At 37.2% G+C, this 20941-nt stretch overlaps 3 protein-coding genes across 6 annotated transcripts in view; 2 read left to right on the plus strand and 1 right to left on the minus strand.

The window, feature by feature from the left end:
* Nucleotides 1–3288, plus strand: part of LOC309513439 (uncharacterized protein) — a 29194-nt gene extending 25906 nt beyond the window's left edge. The window contains exons 9-10 of one of the 2 annotated variants that reach the window (XM_082189257.1): nt 1846–1980; nt 2401–3288. In XM_082189257.1, coding sequence (XP_082045383.1) covers nt 1846–1980; nt 2401–2444 — 179 coding nt within the window. In that variant the 3' untranslated portion in view covers nt 2445–3288. The remainder of the gene's footprint in view (nt 1–1845; nt 1981–2400) is intronic. The other variant, XM_082189258.1, reaches the window with a different exon arrangement.
* A 70-nt stretch (nt 3289–3358) lies between these two features.
* On the plus strand, nt 3359–12120 carry pcsk1nl (proprotein convertase subtilisin/kexin type 1 inhibitor, like). The gene is made up of 3 exons (XM_082189253.1): nt 3359–3515; nt 10352–10881; nt 11550–12120. Exons 1-3 carry the CDS (start codon nt 3438–3440, stop codon nt 11911–11913), a joined length of 972 nt encoding a protein of 323 aa, XP_082045379.1. The 5' UTR covers nt 3359–3437; the 3' UTR covers nt 11914–12120.
* Nucleotides 12121–13337: 1217 nt separating this feature from the next.
* On the minus strand, nt 13338–20249 carry lhfpl4b (LHFPL tetraspan subfamily member 4b). Of its 3 annotated transcripts, none has more exons than XM_082189256.1 (6): nt 19828–20249; nt 19696–19741; nt 18059–18477; nt 15928–16161; nt 15030–15080; nt 13338–14925 (listed from the first exon to the last, which is right to left on the minus strand). In XM_082189256.1, exons 1-5 carry the CDS (start codon nt 19931–19933, stop codon nt 15055–15057), a joined length of 831 nt encoding a protein of 276 aa, XP_082045382.1. In that variant the 5' UTR covers nt 19934–20249; the 3' UTR covers nt 13338–14925; nt 15030–15054. The 3 variants fall into 3 exon arrangements, with proteins under 3 accessions (XP_082045382.1, XP_082045381.1, XP_082045380.1); XM_082189255.1 differs by having other exon boundaries at nt 18059–18507; nt 19828–20245; XM_082189254.1 differs by having other exon boundaries at nt 18059–18510; nt 19828–20236.
* Between the last annotated feature and the right edge of the window lie 692 nt (nt 20250–20941).

Here is a 20941-nt window from a genome sequence, read left to right on the forward strand (position 1 = left end):
AAACCTCGTGAATTACGTCCGTTCAGACCGCAAACGCGTATTTTTTTTCACCGTGCATGTTAATCATTGAGTGCATTCACAACGGGAGCAGGAGCAGCGCGTGAGCGTCAAGCAGGAGCGTCGCGAGCAGTGAAGCGCGTGTTTCGGCGCCGAGTCTATTTGCTGCACTGCTCACGCTCAATTAAAGGGAAAGCACACTTTTGATGGACAAAATAGCCTTAATAGGGTTTCACAAAAAATGTGCCCAAAATGCACAGAATTTGCGTGTTTTAACAAGAACTGGAGTAGGCTATGTCAGAAAAGGAAACGAAGACTAATATTTATTTAAACTTGTTTTATCATTCAGTTTGTACAAGTGATTGCAATAGGCCTGTGTGTGTGTGCTTTGAGAAATATCTTTATACTGCAAGGCTATATTTATTTAATTTTTTATTTATATATTATTTTATTGTCATTCCCTGTTTTCATAAAGATGTTTAGTTTGCGAAATACATATATAAAAAAATTAACACTGCACTTGTGTGTGAATTACCCACACCTGGAGTAATTTCTATAGTTCTATTTTATAGCGTTTATCTGTTCAAAAAAAATGTTAAAAAAAAATGTTCTATTACAGAGAAGATATAAAATAAATATTTGTGTGTGCTGTAAAGTGGTTCGAAAAAATGAAATCGGAATCGGCTAAAATCGGTATCGGCAGGTCAAACTTAATGAAAAATCGGAAATCGGAATCGGCCCAGAAAATTGTAATCGGTGCATCTCTAGGTAAAACATAAATATGCTACAAATGGCACTTTCATTAAAGGTGCAATGTGTGATATTTCTGAGGATCTATTGACAGAAACGCAATATAAGATCCATAACTATGTTTTCAGTGGTGTATAAAGACCTTACTTAATGAACCGTTATGTTTTTATTACCTTAGAATGAGTCATTTATATCTACATAACACCGGCCACCCCCTTCTATGAAGGTCGACATATCGTGACGTCATGTTTCTACCGTAGCCGACAGCGAACAAACAGCGCTACAGAACGCGTTTCGTCACTAACTTGAATGAGAATCAGCAGAAAAAGACGCAGCAGAATACTCAGGTTGTCCCTGACTCTGCAAACGTGGAAAAAAACATGCTGTCTGAACGACGACTCGGACATCGTAACGTTAGCTATTTCCCCTTACCTAGCTGCTTTGATGCTCTTATCCTTAGCTCTTATCTTATACTAACTAGCATGGAAACAGGCTATGGTAAAGCCAGTGAATAAAAGACTAACACAATGATGAACAAGTAAAAATAACAATCGCAATAACATGATGTTTTACTGAATAATTAAGTAAATATAATTTAATATAAAATATAATATAATATAAAGAAACCTCTCTGCTGACTCAGACTCAGACCGTCAGACGACATCTTCCGATCCTACGTCGGCCGCCGTAGCTTCTCATTCGAGTTTGAAATTTGAGGGATACGCTACTGACTGTCTGCAATTCGCAAATCTCACCACTAGATGCCGCTAAAAATCACACACTGCACCTTTAAAGATAAAAGTATTGTAATCTTAATGCCTAATACTTGCATGTTGGATCCAGGCTCTTTGAAATAAATCTCATACTGTATGTGCCCTGTGTGTCTCAAGACCTGGGAGTGTAAATGTATATTTTTTCTATTACAGAAAAATCACATGAATTTCCCATGTTTTCCACATGTGATCACAGATTACACATGGGAACTGTTACAAAACCACATGTTTCCCATATGCAAAGTATGTGTTTCACATGGGACCACATATGTTTTTGCACATGTGAAATTCATGTGGTTTTGCTGGTCCATGTATTTGCTTTCAGATTTTCCTGCAGTCTTGGATCATCATGAGGAAGGAGTATCTTCATTCTATATTGGCTTTTTCTCCTTCATTGTTGTTTGTCTCATCATCATGACTGCAGCCGTGATCATGGCCACCTTTAAGAGCAATGCTAAAGGTGTGCATTTCACCCGAACAACTCATATTTCTGATATTCATTTGCACATATAAAACTACTGTATACATAATTTATGTTGTAGCGTTTGGTTTTAGAAAAGCTCAAAAGAACAAGAAAACATCTCAAACAAGGTCTTTTTGTCACAAGAAAAAGTTATTAAACCTGTTATAGTACGACAAATTAGTTTTTTGCAACTTATTTCAATATCGTGATAATACTGTATACCGTGATAAAAGCTTCAGCAATTATCGCAACATGAAAATTTGATATTGTCACATGCCTATCCTGGAATTGGTTCTCCCTCCACACGTTTATTTAGCTGTGTGTTTCGCCACATTTATGCTGTTGTACACAACACAATCTTAAACTGTTGCATCAAATAAGAAACAAAATCAGCAGAATACATTTGTTTTTCAACAGGTTCAAAGATTACTGGGGCAGCTAACGACTATACGGATGTGTAAGGCGGCATCAGAGTTTCTGAAGAGGAAAGAATGGACAACTAATCAATGAATCAATCAATTCAGATTAATCAAATAATTTTCTGCATGCTGAACTGTACTACTAGAACTCAATACTCTTTACTTTCAACATTCAAGTAAAATCCTTATTTCATATACACACTGTAATCCCAATGTTCAAACAATGACAGAAGGCACCTAGCAATTCATAACAATGAATTAGATCTCTGTTCTCTGCTGTTCCGCAATTACACCTTTTCACTGGCTTTTTATGCTGGTTTACTCCTGAAATTCAGCATTGCAAATATTTTTTTGCTTGCAATTTAGATAGAAGTGTGTGAAAAATGAATATATACATTTTATGGATACTATGCATTTGACATAAATTCATATTTTATGTTCTTAAGTGTAAAGTGTGAAAGTGTGAAGTGTACTTACATTTGTATTGTTTTTACTAGATTTGTTTATTATTATTTGTGAGGATCCTATGCATTTGACAAATTCATATTTTATGTTCTTAAGTGTGAAAGTGTGAAGTGTACTTACATTTGTATTGTTTTTTTACTAGATTTGTTTATTATAATTTTTTTTTCCTACTAAAGTCTTATAAATGTCTTGCTTTTTTTTTTTATTGCACAAAATAAATAAATAAATAAATAAATAAAGAGTAAAATATTGGCAAATAACAATATTGTGTATAATTTTATTATTATTTTGTCCAGCCAGGCATTAGTTACCCATTTACATACATGTTCATTACTAAACTCAGTACTGCAGTAGAAATCTTTCACCATCTGTAACATGCCATATCACGAGCACAGTGTCTCTCTCGCATCTCCAGCGTAACAGTGAAGCTCCTCCCCCTCCCTCCCTCCCTCCCTCCCTCCGTCTCCCTCTCTCCCTCCGTCTCCCTCTGTCTCTCTCTGTCTATCTCTACTGGTGTCCAGTGGCAGCGTATCTCTTCACTGCAGAGGCAGCTACATTCTCTCCTTCAGGATGTCGGGCCTTCTGACCAACTCTGTTCTGCTTTTCCTCTCTCTGACGCTGTTCCAGATCCTCACACCAGAGGCAAAGGTAAAGCAAACACCACACCAGACCCTCATCATGTGTGTTCGGTGAGACCGATTCCTCTATAGCTACATTTTAACCTGCATGTTTTCTTCCTTTTTGCCTTTATGCAGTTAGAATAAAGGTTTCAATTGGCTGGTAAATGCTGATTTCATTCTGTTTCATTACTATTTCATTTTGAATATTTGTATCATTGCACATGTATTATTGTGAATATGGGAAAGTACACTGTGTACTATTTAGTTGCTTTTTATATGTTCCGCTTAGCTGCGTGTTCATTTCTGCTGAACTGATCGAGATCACTCGAGCCAGATTGCGTGAAATAGGGCGTACAATCATCATTGCCTGGCAACAACAGAGCATAATCAACAGGGCTTTACTGGCGAATAGAATACTCATTAAATTCTGGAAATTTCTCTGAAAGGCAGTGTCCAGAAATGGAGGCTCTTGCAAACAACCCAAGATCACATTAAATATTACATGCATCGTTCAATTACAAAGCTCCATGTTATTTTATCATGAGAGACAGCATTTGTTGATTCTTCTGCTCTATTGCTGATTAAACCAGGACTGTACTATATTTTGTTATTAACTAAATGTAGGTCTATTCAGAGATTTTAAATATAGAATTATTCTATTTAATTCAATAACAAGTGTTAGCATTACAACAAGTCTTATTTGCAACAATAGGGCCTGTGATATACTGGTCTCTAGGTCTCATCTCTAGATAATGTATTGCAGCACTGATGCGTTGGAGAGATCTGTGGGCAGCTGTTGTGAATTAAAGTAACTAGTAGAGTTTGTTTTGACCATCTGTTGCACTCATTAGCGTGTGCGCTCAGGTTTCAGCACCACGGACAGCGGTCGTCACTGATACAGAGCTGAATATAAAAGCCACAGTGATTTTGGAAATGTGTGAAGGATTATGGGCCGTATCTGAAGGACAACACAGGACAAAATCAATAGTAGAGGAAGCACAATCTCATTAGCAGAACAAACAGCCAGTCTTTCACTCCGAGCGGAGGAGGAACGCTGCCATGGCAACAGCTTTCAAAGAGCACACTCCGTTTTCTCACATCCATCCATCCATTCATACTAGTATCCATCTATACTGTAAAAATGCTTATGCTTCATGTGGCATAACTGATTTTTTAATGCCAGAAACGTAATTTTTTTTTATTTTTAAGCTGCACTATATATATATATATATATATAAAAAAGTATTTATTCATATTTTAATTAAAGTTTTTATATTTTCAGTTTGCATTTTAATTTTAGTTTAAGTTATAGTAATTTTATAATGTACTTTTGTTATTTTTATTAGTTTGTTTTTATATTTCAATTTAGCTTTATTTTATTTTTATTTCAGCTTTAGTTTTAGTAATTATCTTCAGTAATAATTTTTGTATTTATATCAATTAGTTCCCATGACAACATTTCTATATGTGCATTTACATTTTTTTATTAGCTTGCCTTTATTTTATGTTTATTTCAGCTTTAGTTTTAGTAATTATTATTAGTAATAATTAGTGCTGTCAAATCGATTAATCACACCTAACATAAAAGTTAGTAAATATGTGTGTGTGTGTGTGTGTGTATATATATATACACACGCAAACAGCAAACATGTTTTATTGCAAACTTATGTTAGATGCGATTAATCGATTTGATAGCACTAGTGTTAATAATATTAGTATTTTTACATTTCTAATTCTAATATTTATGTTATTTTATTTCAATTACTGAAAACGATTTTTAATAGTTTTAGTTAACAGTAACAACACTGATTGGCTTACACTTAAACCGTACTGTAAAATGTTTTAATGTAAACAGTTATTATGTTACACTAATAATATTGATAATCTCTAGTATGTTTTACAATGACACACAACTGCAAACTGATGTGACGCACTTTGGCTGGAGTCTGCGGGAGTTTAACTAGCAGAGGGTGTTTGTAACTTTGCAGAAAGTTGTTCATGTTAGAAATCTCTCCATTGGTGCATTAATGCGGAGTAGAGCAGATGGTAAGGAACTGGAGGACATCAACACCACTTGAACTCATGGACAACAAGATCTTGCCACCACCCACCCACACACACACACACACGTCAGGGGCGGGACAGACGTCATAATGCGCCAGAGTGAGTCATCAAATACACTCACACATCAGCGCCCAGAGGAATCCTGTTCCTTTAGTTTCATACGTCACTATCTGCCTCATTAATTATGAATCATAACAGCCCTGAAATACCACACAAAGCTCAAACTGCAGAACTGACTCAACAGAAACGGTTTCATTTATCATTCTGACACAACTGATGCAGAATATGATTTACAATAACACAAATCTTGCACAGAGGGTAGTTTTTGAACACCACTGCTAGTTGTCTCTCAGCACTCGCTTTGCGATTTCAAATTACGCTGCACACAGACAGAGGGTGAAGGCAATGTCATGACTCAGCACTTCGTTTCTAACCTCAGGCTTGAGCTGAGCTGTTCAGTGGCTAACATGAATAGAGAAACAGATTTAAGGCTCTCTAGACAATCAATCACTGCTGAAACGCAGATCTCCTGTCAGTAATGGTTGACATAGATCATCAGAGCCAGTGACAGAACTAATATACGCTGAAGAGGAGCTGGTTACTCATACTGTCAGAATGTGCTTGCTTTGCACACTACAGTGATTTCAGCCTCTTGAAAAGCATCTTTCTTTTCCTCTCAATAGTGTGCAAGTGTAATTGAATGCCTGATTCACTGTGGATGGAGAGAAGTGTGAGGATGAGAACAGAAGAGAGGAGAGGAAAACGTGCTTACTAATGCTTCCTCTGAATGAAATGTGGCGAACTGTGACGAATGCATGAATGATTAGTATGTAAAGTGTCACATCGAAGAGGGAGGTGTGTGTTTCTGTGCTCTCAGAGGCAGATGTACTTCAGAACGAACAAAATGTACATATTCTACCCTTACTGCCATTCATCATCATACAGTTTGTCCTCTGAATATATTAACTGCTAAATAAGATTCAATTACATTATTAAATTGCATTAAATTATTAACAATATAAAATTAAATTGCATTTATTAAAAATTTGTTATAGATGATTTCAGTCAATTTGGTCATTTCCACTAAATTTAAAAAACCAAAATAAAAAAATTAAAAAGTTACAACTAATGAAATAAAAATGTAGGCTATAGTATATAATGCTGAGCCCCATTCCATCATTATTGCTATGTAAGCGATTTCAGTCACTATAGTACACTATAGTACAAACTTTGTTGTTGTTTTTTACCAACAATCAGAGCTTGACATTAAACTTTTTGCTCACCAGCCACTTTGGCTAGTGGTTTTCCAAAATTACTAGCCACTCAGCATCTTCACTAGCCACAATTTTGACATCGATACCGGTGAAAAACTGCCATATAGATATTTTTAATGTTATCTGATAATTTGGCAGCAGGTATATTAGGCTGCCATCACTTTAAAGCCCCCCTGAAATCAAAATGTACGTTTTTTAGCACTTAGGATGAATATGTTAGCCTTAATGTTATAAATAAGCTGGTGAGTTCCAAAACAATGACAAAATTCGCATTTAGGAGATATAAGCATTCAAAACATACTCACTTCCGCTAAAATGGATCACGGATTCATATGACGTCAACGCAGACTTCAGCTTCTCATCACATCTTCTGTCCAATCAAATGCTCTCTAGAATCTGAAGCGTTCCGCCCCCCTATGCTATAAACACCACCTGGCCGAGTAACATATACTCTGGGATATTGTTTATTTCGAGTCGGAGTGACTGTCAGGCACGTCCGAAAGCGAGTAACTTTAGAAAACTGGATCAGCGCTGACTCTGTTTTGAACGATTCAGTTCGATTTGGTGAACCGGTTCAAAAGAACGATTCGTTCACGAACCGGAAATCACTACCGTTGTCACGTCACGGAGCATTATGGGTTGGAGATGTGTGTTTGGTTGCTCAAGGTATTCCGTTTTCAGAATGAAATGGCAAGAATTTATTCACACCTCCAACGTATCAGCACTCAGTTTCATTTCCATGGTGCTGTTGAGTAAAGCCTGGTTCACACGGCAGGATAATTAGGCCGATTTTAGCCCCGATTCACTCCTTCCGACAATCTTAAGGATGCTCCGATTATCGTAAAATAATCTGATCAGATATTCCTGTTGTGTGTGGTGTGTTAAGACTGCTCTCGTCTGCTCGGAAGGACGTCGGGACCGCTCCGATCTCAAATCGGGGATATCCAACATGTTGGATTTATTTGGCCCGATTTCTTCTCGTGTGTGGTGTCCCCCGAGTACGCATCCTGTGGACTGTGGAGTGTAGCCAATCAGAAAGCGAGGTGACGAGGCGGCGAGGAAGCACCGGGAAACATAATCAAAACAGTCGGAGGCATCGCGCACCAGAAAGTCCGGTGGACGTCGGAGATCATCGCCTTTTCTTCTGATAACGTTTTTTTCCGGTTAAAAACAAACTACAAACTATTGCCACTGCATCCTCTTCGTCCGCCATGATTGTTTACTCTGAAGTCACGTTTGATCTCGAGGTATTTTGCGCGATTTCCCGTCTGATCTGGGAATGCTCGGGAGTCAAATCGGTTCATGTGTGATGTGTTGATTTTGCCGTGTGGCTGCGCACCACACACTGTACGACCAAAACTGTTAGACTCGTGATTTTTTATCCCCGTGTGTGGGGTCTCTCAGGTTTGGAAAATCGGCCGACAATTTTCAAATCGTCCCGTGTGAACCAGGCTTTAGACTCGCAGTCTGTGAGGAAAACTAAACGCTATTGGCTATTTGAAAAGGCGGAGGAGCCATTCAATATGTCCCGCCTTAGCTTCCTGTTTCAGTGGAAATTACGTCAACGCATCATACAAAGCTGCGCGTTTGAAGGGACTTCAGTGGGTCTTTAAGACCTGACACACGGATCCATTATACTGTTACATATGCGTTTTCTTTCTCAACTGTTTACATTTACTTAAAACATACCTGACTGTGTTTACGTAAATACTTGCCAAGACCCATAGTATATGTGCATATAGTTTATTGAAGTAATTACATCTGTTTATTGATGCTATTACATCAACTACCACTAAAGGGCAGTGTTACGAATGTTAAGGATGCAAGTGCATTAACAGACGAGTCTGCTCTCCTCTCATGTTTTTTATGTAAAACCCACGTAAAGAAAACATGACAAGACCGGCATTTTTACATTATTTGTGTGTGTATTTGACTGTTTAAGCGCAATAAGCAGGAAACAAATAACTCATTTTAGTACTGAGAGCAGCTTTATGTGCGCGCACTTTGGATGCGAGCATTAAATCTGCTGGAATGAGTAAAATTATGCGCAATACGCGCAATCCCAACTGAAATTCAAGGCCTATAACACCAACAATATTCATCCGGAGCAAAAGAAACGAGTGAGTGAGCAGAGATTTGTGTGTCAACAACTCATTCTCAACTCGGAGAGATGAGATAGCGTACAATTAGCATTGGAAAGCGTTTCAGATATTTCAGTATAGATAGGCTAAGTATCGAAAAATCGACATATTTTTGACAAAACTACATTGCACATAGTTTATTATTTCAGATGCCTTTTTAAAAGACTACAATTCCAAAATGTATGGTTATATAAATTTCAACCCGCCAAAGTGGCAAGGAGTGACTGCATTAACGTTACACGTCACTGCTGAAATTCACCCTAACTTGGCTGGTGTTAATGTCAAGCCCTAACCAAAATAAAAAATAAAGTTTAGCTGAAACTGCCAAAAATGATTGAAATCGATTATAGCATCTTTATCCATTTTTAATTAATGTAATTTGACAAATTTAACGCTGGCTAAACCAAAACCCCGCCCACCAAAGACATGTCACCAGTCAACGGAACTAATCTTGCGGCGCCATATACAGAATAGACCATTATAAACATCTATGAATGGAGAGCCCCATTCCATCTTCCATCTAACAGTTACTTACCGATGTGCAGACTCCATCCTCCACTCCATCATATCACTGAAAATGCAGCTCTGTCGTTCAGCTTCACTTGTTTCGAGGTTTCTCTTCTTCACCTGGAGTTGTCTTGTCCATCTCCAACCTAATAAAAGTTTTTCAACGGCTCTGATTCAAACGAAAGGTGATACTGAAAACTGATTGGCTTAAATGGGCGTCATTTGAAAACTGATTGGCGTCATTTGAATATTCATTCTGATTGGCCAGCATAGTAAGTAGAAGCGTTTTTTTTTTTTTGTTGTTGTTGTTTTTTTGTCAGCCTCCTCTAAAATTCGAATTGAACAATCGTTATGCTTTGTATTTAAAAAAAACAAAATATATTGTTGTTCGTTATAGGGTTTAAAATATGGGAAACATGATAAAGATTGGTTAGGCAGATTTAAAAATTTATTAAAAAAATAATGAAAAATGATATGTGTGTGTGTGTGTGTGTGTGTGTGTGTGTGTGTGTGTGTGTGTGTGTGTGTGTGTGTGTGTGTGTGTGTGTGTGTGTGTGTGTGTGTGTGTGTGTGTGTGTGTGTGTGTGTGTGTGTGTGTGTGTGTGTGTGTGTGTGTGTGTGTTTATTAGTATATAGGGCCTGTGTGTGTGTCTGTCTGTGTGTGTGTGTGTGTGTAGGCTAATATACTGTAGCTTTACAAATCCAGCGCTTTACAAAATCCAGCGCTTTACAAATGGTATTTAAGAGTGCAATGCATGTAAATAAATGTTCTCTGTACCAAAATGTGCACAAAGTTGTTTATATTGCTTTAACATGGAAACAGAAGACATTTTTCACCAATCAGCTGTTGGGTTTGTCTTCCTCCCTCTGTTTCTCAGCCTCTCTCTGCCATGCGTGGCGGAGGTCGCAGCTTTGACAGCCAGGCAGGAGGAGTGCGTCTCCGAAGAGACCTGCGGGATTCAGTGCCCTACGAGGCCCAGATGATGGCTTATCCAGCTGCTGACTTCAAGAGTCGGAGCAATGATCTGTACTACCAGCCAGAGGTCCTGAGAGCTCAAGGTCTGGGACAGGCCCTCCAGCGCTTGGTGGAGAACGATCAGAGGCGGGAACAAGAAGCAGCTTATCTGGCATCAATGCTGCGTCTCCTTAACCAAGCACAGAACAACGGACAGGGCAAACCAGAGGAAGATGAGGAGGATGAGGGGGATTTCCAGGCACCGTACCCTCCGGACTACGATGAGACCGAGCAGGCCGTGAGCATGGCCAAGCCCCAGGGCCTTCTGGATCCTCAGCTTACTCAGGCTCTACTCAACCGCTACAAGCAGGAGAGACTGATGCAGGCTGGACTCACTCCGACAACCAACAGGATTCCAGAGAGAGAGCAGGACAAAGACCAAGAGATGCTTAGGTAACGGAAACCAAACCAAGGCCTCAGAGTCAGGGTTATTAACTATTACAAACCTTTTTGTTCATTAAAATAAAGTTGAAACATATAAATTGTTACTAGCTGGAAATAATATAAAATAAAATATTAAATGATAAATAAATTAATAAATGAACTAAAATACATTAAAAATAGATTCAACATAAATAGTAATGTTACAAAAATAAACACTAGTAACAAAAATAAAATAAATCTTGAAAATATAGTTTGAAAATATAGTTAACTACATTAGTTAACATGAATTAACAATGAACAGCTGTATTTTTATTAAGTAACGTTAACAAAGATTAACAAACACAGTAACAAATGGATTGCTCATGGTTAGTTAATACATTAACTAATGTTAACTAATGAACCTTATTGTAAAGTGTTACCAAAAAAGCTAATTCAAAATATTAGTAAAAAATATAAATATTAGATGAAAACCCAAACTAAAAGTAAAACTAAATCATATTTTAAAAACTAAAACTAAATGACAAAAGCACATAACAAAATTGCTACAAATATTAATCTAAAATTAAAATTATATCTGAAAATATTTTTACATTTATTAAATAATTTTATTAAAGCAAAACATTTCATGTTAACTTTAAGCAAACAAACAACAGTATTTCTGTCTTTGCATTGTTAAGGTACCTTGTTGAGAAGATCCTCTCCGGCTTGGCATCGGGTGGCAGTCAGGGAGGCCCTTCAAACCAGCGTGCCAAACGGGACCTGAGCGCCGTGGAGCGATCCGGAGGACCCGTCCTAAAACGCTCCCGCCGCTCCCTAGACTCCGCCCCCGTCCCCCAGGTGGAGGCGTCACTGCTGAGGGTGAAAAGACTCGATGACGACGACGACGAGGATGACGACAGAACGCCACATGTCGGCCTGCAGAGAATGAAGCGCATAGACACTGACCTGCCGCCCCCCAAAAAAAACAGCCGCAAGCGCAGAGCCCTGACCTTCGACCCCGCCATGATCGCACAGCACATCCTCCAGTACCTGCCAGCCTGAAGAGTGCATGTGAGAGTCAGAGGAAAACAAGGGAAATGTGGGGAGGGGAAATAGAAGGAAATCTAGACTGACAGAGCGAGCTTACAGATACGCCAGCATTCATTGTCATCTGCCTAAATCTAATCTAATCAGGCCTGCTTGCCAAGGTACTCTGATATGATGTTACTCTGTTTCGATGTTATACTATAATAAATTCCACACACATAACAGCTTATGGAATATGCTTTTTGTTTTCCTTCTTTCTTGCCACATTGTACAAGCCTTTTAATACCTGTTGGTAACCAGATAAGGCCATGGTCTCTCACTCAGTTCTTAAAAACAAAACCACAGCTTGACCAGGGTCATGCAAGAGTGCGTTTAGGTGACGTTTCTCATGTGAGTTTCTAAGGGCCATTTACATCTCAGCAACCCAGAATTAACACAGATTAAAGGAGCGTTTGCCGGTTCTGCTCCTGTCATGCTCCATATATCTTCTTGTATCAGAGCTTTACTACAGCTGTGAGTGTGGAGAACCTCTATGCCATTTTTTCAGATTATAAGCCAAGCAACCGAGCTCACATTGTACTTTCTGCTGTTAATATGGCTCTATATGGAAAATAAAGTCATTTCTAGGTTGCTGTATTGAATATTTCCTGTAAAAATGAATATAACTTAGCCTATAAAACAGCTACCCATTGATAATTCACAACTTAAACATTGTGAAATCTAATTTACATACACATACACTACCATTAAAAGTTTGGGGTTTATTTTTTGGTCAATAAGTTAATACTTGTATTCAACAGGGATGCATTAAACTGATCAAAAGTGACAGTAATGTTACAAAAGATTTCTATTTCAAATAAATTATGTTCTTATGAATTTTCTATTCATCGTTGACACCGTTTTCAGTTATTCACTGAATAACTGTTTTCAACATTGATAATAAGAAATGTTTCTTGAGCACCAAATCAGCTTATTAGAAAGATTCCTTAAGAACCACATGAAATATACCATTTTCCACATTAATAAATATATCAAAAATATATGATGTTCATCATGTGTACAATATACAACATATTAAAACGAAAGATTGTTATTTTAAATTGAAATAATATTTAACAATATTACTGTATTTTTGATCAAATAACTGCAGACTTGTTGAGAACTCCAAACTTTTGAACAGAAGTGACAGATATTTGCATCCAAATAGCACTGAATCTACACAGAACAAAACCCAAACATCAACCTATGAAGCTGCTTAATCCAGAATCAGTCAATTTCACTTTTTTATTTGATTTCACAAATTAATTAAATTTTGATTTACAGTAACAGTACAGTAACAGATCAGTTGGAAGTTGGAAGACATACCTAAATCTACTACTACATCTATTGTATGTTCTTTTAGAAATTTGTTTGAAACAAATGATTGAGAAACAAAAAATTCTGAAATATTATATTTATTGCAGAAGATATCTGGTACAGGTTTAAACAGCACAACACATCAGATCAGCTGCTTTATACAGCAATAAGCAGCACTATGTGAGTTTAGGCTCGTCTAAATGTCAAACAGTGAGTTTCCCGTCCTCTCTTTCTCTGATTGGCTGTTATAGTGGTGTGTCATCTTAATGTAATTTGCATCTGAGCTTGATGAAATGTTTTTTGTCCTCCTTGACTTTGACTTGGCTTTGAAACACTCTGTCTGATAATAACTAACCACTGTCCCAACTTTCATGCCCTCTGGGTTTGTAATCTGACTATATGAATTTGTGAAGGAATATGAGTATAGTGCTCTGAGTATATAAACGCTTTTCGATATTCGTGCGGTCATAAAATCTTGTACAAAAATACATATCTCTGCACTGCAAGTTTTGTCAAAACACAAAAATCACTGTACGTGCTAATAAAGTGTATGTGAACACCAACAGTTTGTTTAGAACTTTGCATTGCTTTTAAACTGGAAGTGGATTAGAAATTACATCACATTTAACATTTAATGCATTGGCTTAATAAAATCACACAAGCACAACAAAGTCACGACTAAGAAAAGGACTTACGTATGTTTAAACGGTGAGTGAAGACGATTCAGACGGCATGTAGTTTAATGTAGTCGGCATAAAACCGAAGATGCAGTTCACTTTACTACCATATTATGACATTTCCATAGAAACATAATAATCACAGCAATAATGATCCAATCTTTAAATAGGCAAATAGACTATTTGCCTATTTAAATCCAAGCAGTGACTTTTTTCAGGGCCAGGCAGTGTATATATGTGTGTGTGTGTGTGTGTGTGTGTGTGTGTGTGTGTGTGTGTGTGTGTGTGTGTGTGTGTGTGTGTGTGTAATCTGTATAGACCAGAAGCATGCATTAAGAAAATAAACAGGTCAACAATAAAACTAATTAAACAGATAGAATAACAGGTAACACTTTAATTTAGAGTCTAATTCTCACTATTAACCTCTTGCTTATTAGCATGCATATTACTAGGATATTGACTGTTTATTGTTATAAAGCACATATTAATGCCTTATTCCGCATGACCATATTCTACATCTCAATACCTTAATAAACTTAACAACTAATTTACTAACATTAATTCTTTATTGATGCAAAAGTCGTAGTCGAATTGGACCCTAATCTAAAGTGTGACTGAATTATAACACTGAAACTATGACTACATCTTCAGATCTCATCTTTAATTCATGCGCAAGAAATGTCCAGAACACAGAACCAAACATCAAACATCATGTAATTGGAAACAACATTCATTTTGTCTGTTAGACTTGGACTATAACTCAAATAGAAATGCACTAAAGAAAATAACCTTTCCTCTCTTCTATTTAAAGCCACCATTATTAGATCAGACTAATGTTCCTCCGTCAGGGGAGAAAGGACTCGGATACAGTTGCCAGGTGACTGTTTCTAGGCAGACAGGTTATGTAAGCTGACTTCACAGGATGATGACGACGTTTCATGCCATCATTATTTGTCGAGAGTGAAGTTCACGGACGACGTGATGAAACGGCCACCTGAGAGGGAGAGAAAGAACAGTGATGTGAGCTGCAGAAGAGAGGAGAAGAGAGAGGATAAATGCTAGTGTCCATTAAAAACATAAACTAGATTCCAGTCTTACCAGCAGTTTCTGGCTCAGGCCTCTTTCATGCTGCCAGTAACAAGCCAGTCACTGAGGAGAGAGGAGAAAACAGCATGACTGAAACATCTGGATGTAGAGGATAACATGATAATGAATAGGATTAACATTTAGTACATTTGAAGAATTTTGTAAATTAAGAAAGCAAGAAGTACAGCTCCCCATATCACCTTATTACCACAGTATCACGATCAAAAGGAAAGTCAGTTTTTTGTATGTCTGTATTAAAAGAAAAATAATTTGCCAACGTTTATTAATATGAATGTTAGAATATTATATATATATATATATATATATATGTTAATTATATATATATATATATGTTAATTATATATATATATATATATATATATATATATATATGTTAATTATATAAAATATATAGGTTTTATATTGGCATATATATATTTTTTTTGTCTCAATCATTTATATTGTATTATAATATTTATTAATATTTTGAATTATTTTTTATTTTTTCAGGAGTCATTTTCATTTTAGTTGTAGTAATTTTGTTAATAAAAGTTTTAGTTTTTATTAAAATACTACTATTTAGCTTGATCTTTATTTCAGTTTAGTTTTGGTAATTTTAGCAATTTTATCTCCAACTTCAGTTAATTAAATAATCTCATATTAACAGAAACGATTTTTATATTTTTATATATTTTAGTTTTAATAAACAATAATAATAATAATGAAGTAAAAAGAAGCATAAAACATTTATATTTGAATGTTATATATATATATATACACATACTGTACATACATACACACACACACACATATACATTTTTAGGGTTTTTTCTTATAATTTAGTTTAAAAATCATGCTAACTAAACTCTCTTAAAATGGGCTGTAAAACATGAATTGATTTTCCATTTACCATCACCATCCTTGGCATTTTCTGGCAGCAGGGCATCTTGGCGGTTCCCTAATACAAACGCAAGCATGGAAAGTATGCCGGCATCCAGGACCCCCAGCATGGCCAGTATGTACGCCCAGTGAACGGAGCAGTTCCCTGGGGAGAAACTACTCACACGCTCCCCGCACAGCGCCCGCATCTCAGCACACGCCCAGGAGTCTGGGAACAACACACACGCCAGGGCCAAACAGAAGCCTGGGGACAGATAGACAGAGAGAGAGAGAGAGAGAGAGAGAGAGAGAGAGAGAGATAATGTGCAGCTTAACATAGATCAGATTTTCAGTCAAGAAGGCCACATTTCAGTGTGGAGAGATTCTCAACGTAATATAGCTCTGCAAAGAGGCTGTTATTGAAGGACGGCAGTGCAAACTATATAGGACTCGACAGCAAACCTACAGCCTGTGACCCCAGAGCCTCATTTAACATGCAAAGAGGTTAGCCAATCATAAACAAGCTCATTTACATCCTTCAGAAAGTAAGGGTCATGAGAAAATGAATTATGATGTTTTTGGTGCAAAAAAACCCCTGAATAACATGAGGAACCTTCAGACAAAAAACTGCTTTAAAAATGTAATATGAGCTCTTTAGAGGAAATCACAAGCTTTCTTACTACACTCATCTCTGGATCATACTGTATTTCACCTCAAAATATATCTATATCTATATATATCACAGAAGTTGCTACCTCCTTGTGAAACCATTCATTCATTATTTTAATGAGAATGAGTACAAAAAATACAAAAGAGGAAAAATGTGTGATTGCATTACAGACTGTTTGAGGGGAAATGAATTTCTTGATTGTCATGAAAAAAGTGTCACAATGCAAAACAACTTAATGGTCCTAAAACAGGCTTCTTTTTATACCAAGAAATTCAGCTAGGAGTGACAGACATTTATAATGTTAAAGAAGATATCTATTTTATATAAATGTTTTATCTCGTGTTCATCTAAACCTAATTTTACAAATGCAACACTTTCCACAAAAATATTAAGCAGCACAAAAACAATCAGAAATGTTTCTTGAGCATCAAATCAGCATTTTAGAATGATTTCTGAAGGATTATGTGCTGAAAATGTAAAATATATCCGGAGACAACACAGTTCTCCATATTCACAGTTCTCTATAATATAATGGGCCCTATTTTAACGATCTGAAATGCAAGTATCAAGTGCAAAACGCAAGTAACTTTGTGGGCGGGTCTTGGGCGTTGTTGCCATTATACCGGCGGGATAAATTACTGTTGTGCCCGACGCAAATCTAAAATGGGTTGTTCTGAAGTAGCTTCATTATTCATAGGTGTGGTTTGGGTGTAACGTGAAATAAACCAATCAGAGCGTCATCTCACATTCCCTTTAAGAGCAGACGCGCTTATTCTATAGCGGATTCCTAATATAACGGCGGATTTGCCAGGCGCACGCCAGGAGCGGTTCACAGCCGAGGAGACCGACGTTCTCGTCAGGGCCGTAAAAGACAGAGAAGTGACATTGTATGGGGATGGAGAAACCCACCCAAATTAGCTTCGGTTAAACAGGCGTATGATCATTTGGGTAAATGTGTAAGCTAGATGTATGCTTTTATAATAATCTATCTATCTATCTATCTATCTATCTATCTATCTATCTATCTATCTATCTATCGTTCGTAATAATGTATGATTTGAAAAACTGAAAACTGCTGCTTCTGTGTGAGAGAATCAAAGTGTATGCGCGTTGTGCACACGCTACATTGATTATGGCCAAGCATGCGCCCTTAAAATAGCATATGAATAACATGCGCAACGCGCCACTGACTTTAGACTAGTTTTTTTCGGTTAATGGCGGATTGTTTTCTAAACCTGCAAAATAGCACCAGGGAACGTTTGCGCCGGAACACGTCTCCTCTTTGCGCTGAATCGCCCCTGGGAGCGCAAGTGTATTTCTTAGTTAACCGACGTGCGTCTGTAGAGGGAAAAGGCCGCTGTGCGCGGGTGCAAAATAGGAATGATACATGCGTCGGTGTACAAAGTCAATTGCGCTGGGTGCAAGATAGGGCCCCATATCTCACAATATTCCACTTTTTACTGCCTCGGTGAGCATGAGAGACTTCTCTCACCTGCTGTGAGCTGCAGCCAAGCACAGATCTTATAGACCGTTGCTGTGTTGCAGAAGCGGAACAGACACAGGCAGCCCACGCTGGCCCACACCATGGTGAGAGACATGCACACCAGCACAGCGGGAGACTGGAAGGCGGGGAGTGGGGTCAGGGTGTGAAGAGACCCACGGCATTCTGGGACGGGCCAGTCAGTCTCCATGCAGACCTCAAAGAGGCCCAGCGTCCCGCTCGGAGGGGCCGGTCCTCCTCCGCGGTAGTGCAGCTCTCGAGTGCCAACCCAGGACGGCTGGATGAGAATGACCACCTCGATGATAGCGAAGCAGAGCGTACAGATGGCCCACAGCACGCCCACCGCCCGCGCGCTCCGGATGAACTCGGTCTGATACAGACGGGACACCTCAGGCGAGTGATGCTGCATGCTGGACACAGCGGCGGCACGAATAAACTCACTTCTGTTTAATATAAGACAAAAGAATCAACATATTATGCACTATATACATACATATACAAAAAGAATTTCTTAATGTCTACAACAACCCATATTAAAGGGATAGTTCAACATGTACTCACTCATGTCGTCCCAAACCTGTATGACTTTCTTTCTTCTATGAAACACAAAAGATGATATTTTGAAGAATGTTGATAGGAAAACAGTTTGGTTCCCATTGACTTCCATTGTGTTTGTTGTCCATACAATGGAAGTCAAAGGGAAACGATGCAGTTTGGTTTACCAACATTCTTCAACATATCTTCTTTTGTGTTTCACAGAAGGAAGTTATTCATACAGGTTTGGGATGACGAGAGAGAGTACATTAATTTTACTCATTGGGTAACCGTATTTGATTTTGAAGGTCCTGATGTTGGTTGTCTAGACTGAGTTTTTTTTGTTTTGTTTTTTATCATACAAAATCAGTTTTTACTCATTATTATTTGAAATGTTACCCTTTGAAATCTGTACCCATGGTACAATGATTGTATCATATGATGATAATATGGTACTTTGAAAAATACTATTGTACTAAAATTCATGTACCATAGTTTTTACGGTAACACTTTACAATAAGGTACTACTGTATTAGTTAATGGTAGTTAATGCATTAACTAAAGTTAACAAACAAAGAGCAAATAATTTGTTACAGAACTTATTATTCTTTGTTAATGTTAATAAAAATACACCTGTTCATTGTTAGCTCAGGTCCATTAAATAATATTACCATATATTAATAATGTATAAGTAAATGCTGAAATTACCATTAACTGAGATTAATAAATGTTTTAGACTTCTTAGTTTATGTTAACTAATGCAGTTAACTATAATTGAACCTTATTGTAAAGCGTTACCGTTTTAATATAGTACTCTGTGGTAATACCATTTATACTTTTTTGCATCATACTCATTTACATTACACTTCATAGAATTCCGGAGCATGTCCATAAAAAACATGGTGTTACCATGGTACGAAGTACAACCACAGTAATTTTTAACCCTAAAATATCACAAAGCATTGCCAAATGATAAAAGGGGACATGATGCACAAAAGAACATCTAAGAAAGTGAATGCCTAAAGGAAAACGAGCACAAAACCTGATCTCAACATGGTAAACGATGTAAAATAGATGGATGAAGGGTGATTCACCTCTCTGCTCTGGCTGATTCCAGGTCTCTTCCTCCAAAAACAGGAACTGGGTGACAAAATCACATTCAAATTGAATTACTGGAGAGCAGCATCATGTAAAAGCGTGGGAGTGAGTGAAAGAGAGAGATTGACCTGAATGGAGGGATTGTTCTCCTCCTCTTGCTCCCGGTAGGATCACGGCAGGATGTGCGACATTAAAAACAGGCCCACGCTGGCTGCAACCATCTTCCTCGCACATATGGAGGGAGAAGAGAGTGGGAGAGGGGAGGGCGAGCGCAGGGCCATTCTGATTGGGGGGAGGGTCTCTGCGTGTACACACAAATACACACACGCAATAGCAATGCAATCCAATGATGCTCACACAATGAGAAACGAGTTACAGCTCATTGATTCTAAAAGCATTACATTCCATGCAGAGATGAAAGAGGAAGTGAAAGAATAACACATGGTGCAGAAGTGATGCATTTCAAATGAGAGAAATAAATAACGCAGAAAGACAGCAGCAGAGAAATAGAGGTTTGAGTGGTCAAAGGAAGAAGCTCATCTGTGCATCATTTAGCAAGTTCACTGACAGCATATGCTGTATATGTATTTATATATATATATATATATATATATAATAACAACATTGATAAGATTTAAGAGATTGTGTAATGCAGAAAAATATTAATGTCATATATATAAAATACAGTATCAATTGCTATATATATATATATATATATATATATATATATATATATATATGAAGAGTTCAGATGCAAAAGCCTCTAAATGCCATCTGAAATTTTCTCCTAAAATTGTCATTTTTATCAAGCTAGTATATTTAAGTTCAGTAATTTCACTTAAATGGCAATGAAAATTACCTATTAATTGTAATTTAAGTGAAATTACTGAACTTAAATATACGAGCTTGATAAAAATGATCATTCTAGAAGAAAATTTCAGATGGCACTTAGAGGCTTTTGCATCTGAACTCTTAATATATAATTAAAAAGAAAATTGCAACACACTATAATGTATAAATATTTACGTAATAATGTGTAATACTAATAATAATATAATAATACATATTTTTGTGGGTTTTTGTACATTATGATAATGAAAATTAAGGGATACTTGTCATTAATTGTCGTGAAGATAATGCAAAAAATATTTAATGGCCATAAAATATATAAAAACAATTTTTTTTCTTTTTCTTTTTTTCGCTTTGGGAAGAAATGCAATGAACATGTTTTTGGCAGGTCTC

The sequence above is a fragment of the Leuciscus leuciscus genome, assembly GCF_965113295.1.
Source record: "Leuciscus leuciscus genome assembly, chromosome: 13".
In the NCBI taxonomy this organism is placed as follows: Eukaryota; Metazoa; Chordata; class Actinopteri; order Cypriniformes; family Leuciscidae; genus Leuciscus; species Leuciscus leuciscus.

What these genes read in the sequence shown, in the direction of transcription:
- pcsk1nl (XM_082189253.1), top strand. Translation starts at nt 3,438, where the DNA reads ATGTCGGGCCTTCTGACCAACTCTGTTCTGCTTTTCCTCTCTCTGACG. An exon ending in TCCTCACACCAGAGGCAAAG is followed by an intron (nt 3,516 to 10,351) that starts GTAAAGCAAACA and finishes TCTGTTTCTCAG; the next exon opens with CCTCTCTCTGCCATGCGTGG. An exon ending in AAAGACCAAGAGATGCTTAG is followed by an intron (nt 10,882 to 11,549) that starts GTAACGGAAACC and finishes TGCATTGTTAAG; the next exon opens with GTACCTTGTTGAGAAGATCC.
- lhfpl4b (XM_082189254.1), bottom strand. Translation starts at nt 19,933, where the DNA reads ATGTGCGAGGAAGATGGTTGCAGCCAGCGTGGGCCTGTTTTTAATGTC. An exon ending in GAATCAGCCAGAGCAGAGAG is followed by an intron (nt 18,511 to 19,695) that starts GTGAATCACCCT and finishes TATATTAAACAG; the next exon opens with AAGTGAGTTTATTCGTGCCG. An exon ending in AAATGCCAAGGATGGTGATG is followed by an intron (nt 15,081 to 15,927) that starts GTAAATGGAAAA and finishes CTCTCTCCTCAG; the next exon opens with TGACTGGCTTGTTACTGGCA.